At 45.5% G+C, this 6,853-nt stretch overlaps 1 protein-coding gene across 1 annotated transcript in view; it reads left to right on the top strand.

The window, feature by feature from the left end:
• zgc:152863 (uncharacterized protein LOC562658 homolog) overlaps window positions 1–6,109 on the top strand; it is a 16,726-nt gene extending 10,617 nt beyond the window's left edge. The window contains exons 4-6 of the mRNA XM_037677932.1: window positions 1,108–1,308; window positions 4,665–4,806; window positions 5,794–6,109. Of these exons, the coding sequence (XP_037533860.1) occupies window positions 1,108–1,308; window positions 4,665–4,806; window positions 5,794–6,109 (659 nt within the window). The remainder of the gene's footprint in view (window positions 1–1,107; window positions 1,309–4,664; window positions 4,807–5,793) is intronic.
• The last annotated feature ends 744 nt before the right edge of the window (window positions 6,110–6,853 follow it).

The raw sequence follows: 6,853 nt of genomic DNA, 5'->3' as shown, positions 1-6,853 counted from the left end.
CTCTGTCCTCACACCTGTGATGTCATCAGTCTGCTGCAGCTGAAGCGAGACGGTGACGTCGTCCTGTTCAGCGATCCTCTGACGTGTGCGTCCTCTGTCCTCGGTCTCTGCAGGACGTCTGGTTTCATGTCTGCGTCGGTCTTGTCTCCGTGGCCCAGAGGACGCGTCGGTCTCTTCTGTGGACTCCTCCTGCTGGCCTCCTCGCCGTTCTTCACCTCAGGTACGGCTTTTGTTCTTCACCCTTTTTATTTAATTCGTTTTGAATTTCTACCACCTTACAGCTGCCCTTGTTCTCACTGGCTGCTGTCTGTCTGTTAGCAAAATATCTCAGGATCCAGAGTAAAAAAAAAAAAGACTCAGTGGCACATGAGCTCAACATCTGGACTGTACCAGATTCAAGATGGCCGCCACAGCTAATCACCTTTTATCAAACGCAATAAAGCTGCAGCTGTTTGACAGAATCTGAGGTGAAATTAGGGGTGGTAGTAGCTGAGGGTCGTCTCATCACAGACTGAGGGCGGACTGATCGGCGGGCGACAAGCATTTTGTTCCATAGTTCTTTGAGACCCGCCTCGGCCGAGCTTTCCTTAGAAAAATGCACGTTGCCCGCCTTTGAGGCAGGAAATCACTACGATACTTTTGTTTTTTTGAGGTGCACAGTTTGCGTTGCGGAGGACCCTCAGCTACTACCACACACAATGTCACCCTCAGTCAAAGTGACGGCGCTGCATCCTTTTTTGTGTCGTCCATCTTGAATCTCTCCAAAGGCTAATCCGTAGATGTACACGATTACTTTCTGAGAGTTTGGTTAAAATCGTTCTCTAATCCCGACCTGTTTGGGTTTCTACTCGCACGTTTCAGCTGAGCGAGGGTTCCTGAACCTGTCGGAGATCTGTTCACGGCACAAAATCTGAAGTGAAACTGCCTAATCTGTCACATTCTGCTGCAATCTCCTCTGGAATGTTGATCCTCTTTGTTGTTGTTTACTTTTCCAGTCATAAGGAAACAAATGAACACGGAGGAAGGTTTAAATCTTGAACGTTACCCAGAGTTCCCTGGGAGCTGCTGTTGAATGACCTTATGGGAACTCTGTGTTTGATTCTGCAGGCAAGTTGAGTAACTGTTCCCACCCTCTGGTACCGGAACATGGAGGGTTCCGCTGCGACCCGTCTCCCTGTCGCGGTTTTCCTCACAAGAGCTCGATCCGTTTCTTCTGCGAGCCCGGGTACCACATCAGCAACAAGGTGACGCCCGTCTCCAAGTGCCGCCATGGCAGGTGGATCCCGCCCATCCCGCTGTGCATCAAAGGTACAAAGACTGGAATGGAATCATGTCGGAGTATTTTATGTTCAGCATTGGGTTTTAGTCAGCAGGTCTCTGGTTTGAATCTGCATCTAGTCTTTTGAGAGACTAGCTGCGCTGATCAGGCGAACTGATCCAGCCGGTCGAAGCAGATGGCCGCTTGTCCCGAGTCTGGTTCTGCTGGAGGTTTCTTCCTCATGAGGAGTTTTTCCTTTCCGCTGTTGCCTTCATTCTTGCTCAAGATGAGTCTGTGATGAAGTTAAATTCAAAGCAGTCTGCTCCTCAGATAAATAATATTAACTTTTTTTTTTATATATATGAATGTTTCTGTGCAGTGCCCTGAGATGGTTTCTGTTATGACTTGGCACTTTATAAATAAACTAAACTGAAACTGATGCATTCAGTAACCTCAGCACTACCGACGTATAACTGTAGAGTTGCTATTGCGGTAGCTAATGTAATAATCTTTCACACCATCGTTTCTGAGAAAGAGAAGGTTGATAAACCTGAAAAACATTTGAAAATGACCGTTGGTTAGCTGTGCCTAGTCTGCATGCAGTTTTGCATCGTTCTCTATACTCCACTCTCAAAATACGTCAGGCCTGATAAATTACTGTTAGACAAAACGTAACTTCAAAGTGGACAGGATTATCTCTTTTAGGGATGCACGATATTATCGGCGTGGTATCGATATCGGCCGATATTAATGTTAAATTTAAATATCGAACATCGGCCATTCCATTAAAATAACATGCAGATATAAAAGGCGCTGTTGTTGCCTGCAGCGGCAGCACAACGTGACGACGTTGCAGCGACGACGTCACGTGCGCCTACCCGAGCTCACGGCGGAGAGGAAAATTCAAATTGTCGGCGGTGTGGAAGTTTTATTTTTCGTTGGTGAGGATGTCGGATTCCGAAGATTTATGGACTACATTGAGCCTCGCTACATCGTCCGCAGTCGGAGATATTTTTCCAACGTAACGTTACCCGAGTTACAAGCTGTCATTTCCAACGTCCTTGAGAAGCTAATAGCTGATAGCACGACTTGTTGGGTTAGTTTTACCTCAGACATTTGGACGTCGTGTTGGCCCCGTTAGCGTGATTAGTCTTGCGGCACAATGGATAGACAAAAACTTTGAACTTAAAAAGTCTGTCCTTCATGCACAGGAGTGCAGAGGTTCCCACACTGCAGCTATAGGAACCTGGAACAAGCCTCCACAAGTGACTAATGCTAATAACATTTAACACTTTTCATTTAATATAAGTCAAAGTGCTATGCATATCATATGGCTCTTACAGCTGTTGCACAATTTTTGGCAAATAAGCCTAAATAATAGGGCTATGTTCTGACAAAGGAACGTATTCGGTTATCGGCCGAATAAGTTTTAACATATCGGCATATCAGATATCGGCCAAAAATCCAATATCGTCCATCCCTAATCTCTTTATTACTGATGGTTTCAACACTGTGGAAAGTTTGTCATCTGAACCCAGGCAGGTGAGTTGTACTGTAAAGTGAAAGGTACCGAACACACAGACTTGAGGCACTCCTTTAGAAAGAAACTGAAGTTTTATTCTTAATTTTTATGATATAATCAGATATAAACTGCCCAGTGAGGGCTAAAATTACAGATGGTGTTGTTTTCTGTGTCAGAAGCTGCTGACCAGTCCTGAATGTCTGTTTCTGAACTGAAACTTGGGCTACAAAACATTTACGAGTAAATTTGACAGTTTCTGTTTTTGAATCATAAGTTGTGTTGGTGAGTAGGTTTACTGTTTATACTTTTTCCCCATCTTTATTTAGATTCTCATCAGCTTTTAACAACAGTTGCTGTTAGGTTTTTTTTGGGGCAAACTTTAACTCAAAGATTTGGCAAAGAGGCAAAACTAGCATACATGCAAAATCAGCTAATTGAGACCAAATCGACTTTAAATACTTCAGTTAATCAGCAAAGCTCAGATTCAACTCATACTTTGCATAAAATAAAAACTTTCAGTGCTGTTGTTGGTGTTTTTAGAAGTTTAAAATTCTCATTAGTGGATGTTCTGGGGTAATTCTAACAATTATCATCTCATCTTTCTATTGATGTAATTGTGGCTGCTTTGAACCAGAAAGTTTAATGATTTTATTGTTGTTGCTTTCCACATTTCTTAGTTTACTTCAAGGCACGGGTTGGATGTAAATAGATTGATTGCGTTTTGTCAGCAGCACAATAACTTCATTACCTCACTGCAGCCACCGTATCAGATGTGAACTCTTGTTAGTCTTGAATCAGTAAATGCCAGAATGGGACTGATCTCTGCGTCTCTGACACTTGAAGTCTGCAGCCTGTGAAGAGCCACTTCTGCTTCCTGCAGCGTTACCACCAGCATCTTTTGACCCATTTATCAGAACCGCTCAGACACTTACTGAGCCTCAGCGCAGGAACCAGAAGCTTCTCCCTTATAAAACCAGACCAGCTTCCTCTGATGCCACTCGGTTCAGCGTGCTGCAACAGGAAGTCACAGCGCAGAAAGAGGAAGTGGGCGAAGCCACAACGATAACCAGCAGAGAGATTTTCTCTGTGTCGCCTGAGCAAGTGGAACCCGACCAAACAGTCCCCACAGAACCAGAAACGAACTAGATCTGGGGTCTGATTATTCAGAACGCCACGCTGCTCAGAGGAGCTTTCATTCACAACTTCTGAACTGAAACACAAACACTGGAAATGTTTTTCACTCAGAAAAAACCCCGGGAGCTAAAAACAGAAATATGGATGCAGTTGGAGGACATGGAGGTAGTTGGAGTGAGATGGAGGAGGATGACTCGCTGTGGAGACCCTGAAGAGTCAAGTCAAGTCAAGTCATCTTTATTTGTAGAGCACAATTTAAAACAGATAAACTGTTATCAAAGAGGGAAAATACGAAATAAGTAGTTTGTATGCTGCTGCAGAAAAAGACAAAAATGAAGTAAAATGTGTCTTTTCTGTACTTTACTGTCCTCATAAGTAAACTTTACTTGAGTTACGAGGAGGGAGCTCGAACAATACATCAAATAAAACTGAAAAGAGTCCGTAAGTAGTGAAATAAATGTAACAATCATAAAATCAAACTAAAGAATTTAAAAAACAAATACTTCTCTGGTGCTAAAGCCTGAGGACCAGTTGTTGTCGCCAGATTTGTGTGTTTCTTTTAAGAAAAAGTACTTTTCGTGTAAAAAGAAATGTAAATACAGTTTGAGTGTTGGTTTTGTCTCATCGGATTCAGAAAATAAGACGAGTTTCAGAAAGAATTTTACCGACGTATCACTGATTTTTGCAAACTTTAAAAAGTGCTAAACTTCTTTTTTGTTGTTGTTGTTGTTTTTGTTTGTTTGTCTTCAGACGGTCCCAACATGAAGTCCAGCAGCAGCGACGACCCGGTGCCCAACATGGCCACCACGGCGGTGGGCGTGTCCATCTTTCTGCTCACCACCACCGCCTGCCTGGTCATCAAGTCCCGCCTCTACCCCTGTCAATCACACGGGTAAGAAGCTGAGAAACAGGAAAAAGGTCCGAACGGTCCGGTTCCTCGGCCACAGATCAAAGCAGAGCCGCTGCGAACCGATTTTAAGATTTAACACCAAAATGGCCCGACGTTTCAGAACCAGGGTTGGACTTTTATACCACTTTTATTTGTTTACGATTCCTATTTTTAATTTATTTTAACAGTTATGGCCAGATTATGTGGTTAGAAACACTTTTTTATGTTTTTTTTTTTTTCCTCTGAACTTCTCAAGACCCGACTTGATGCTTCTTGTCCCGCAGCAGGTCCTGAGCCCTGCTGCGGGACACCACGGCTCTGGGTGTTTAGAAGATAAATGACCGTTCTCGTCCCTCAGTGGGACTAGGTGACGAATCAAACGATGCAGATTCACACAAAGCTAGAGAATATTAAAACAACATATGATTAAGAGATTAGAGGAAGGACAACGTGCACGTGTATTTTTACAAAGAAAAGGAAAACCTGTCCCAGAAATATAAAAAGTGTGCACGTGACTTCAGGGATGTAAACACTTCCTGAGTTGGTTGTGATCCAACAGCTGCTGGGTTAACGCTCCTCCGTGCACCTCGGGTGCAGCGGTCTGTCCCTGAAGGAGCTCCAGTTCTGTCATGCAGAGAGTTGGACACATTGTCCAACAAGTTCTTCTGTCTCCCACCTGCACCGGGTCCAGGGGACATCCTAGGACAGAGCTGGTCTTCCTGATGACCTCCTCTCCGCTGTAGAGAAGCTGCTGCTCCAGCAGAAGATGGCTGAAGCCACCACAGAGACGGAGCTGTCCTCAGATCTGCTGGCTGTGGAGGGCCACTGTCCTGCATGTTCATGAACGGGCTTCTGCAGAACCTGAAGACAAGCAGGTTCTGGAGAAACCCCTACCTGCAGGATGGTGGCCCCCAGGACTGGATTCTGTCCATAAATTACATTTAGTTTCTTTTACCTCTTATTAATGAAGCCCTTCTTGTCTTCCAGCAGCCGTCGCTCCTCGGACCAGTTGGACCTGATGGACGGACTTCCTGTGTCCCTTCCGTCCTATGAGGAGGCGGTGTACGGCAGCTGGGGACAGAGGATCCCCCCCTGCTCCTCCCCCGGACCCACGCAGCTCCTCCTGGCGCAGGAGGCCCCGATCGACCAGCCGGACGGCAGCCTGCGGCCCCTCCTGTCCGGTTCTGGTCAGAGCCCCGAGAACCCCCCTCCCCCGTACGAAGAGGTGCAGTCGTCCCGCCTTAGAGACAGGCTGAGCGACGGGACACGTCTCCATGTCTCCGTCTCAGACGATAAGGACACTTGATTTCTGGCCCGGGGGGGGGTGGTCAGAACTGGACTGAGCTGACTCTTGGACTGGCTGCACTTTTCTTGCGTCCTCAGCATCTGGACCAATCACACGGCAGCTGGGACGCCAGCTGAGCTGTGATTGGCTGAAGACTGAAGTGCTTTTTGTGAACGAACCGTCGATCGTTGTGCGACTGAGCGACCGTGACGCGACGTGGACACTTTGCACGAGCGCGTCTCTGCCGTCCGCTCGTTTTCAACCGGGTCAAAAAGAATTTATCCTCGGAACGTTTCAGGGGCGCACCGCGTCCTCTGAGGCGTTTTTGTCTTCAATGTTGTCTCAGACGTTTGTCCAGCCCTCCCCTCAGTGACGGGGCTCATCGGCTGCGTGCTGTTACAAAAACATGCCTGTTTCCATGGCGACCAAACTCTGGCGTTTAAGACATTTGCACAACGTTTGTGTTGAGACTCTCCGTGCAGATTTGTGCACAAACTAAAATTACTGTCAGAAATGTTAAAGATGGTTTTATTTGTCTGATCGCTGACGACTGAATTTTATTTTTATTTGTTTTCAAGCTCCGCAGAGACTAACAGATGTTTTTAATAAATAACCGTCCGTGTTTCTGTTCCACAAAGTGCTAAAACCTTTGAATGTGTGTCCTCATCTGCAGGGCTCTTTTCATTTTTAAATCTTTTTGCAGAGATGCCTTCTCAGACTTTGAATGTATTTAATATTTCATTTTATGGCCACAAATTGTAACTA

The sequence above is a fragment of the Nematolebias whitei genome, chromosome 6, assembly GCF_014905685.2.
Source record: "Nematolebias whitei isolate Nwh7 chromosome 6, NemWhi1, whole genome shotgun sequence".
NCBI classification, from domain to species: domain Eukaryota; kingdom Metazoa; phylum Chordata; class Actinopteri; order Cyprinodontiformes; family Rivulidae; genus Nematolebias; species Nematolebias whitei.
The sequence above is the reverse complement of the archived record's forward strand: the minus strand, read 5'-3'. Positions and strand labels throughout refer to the sequence as shown.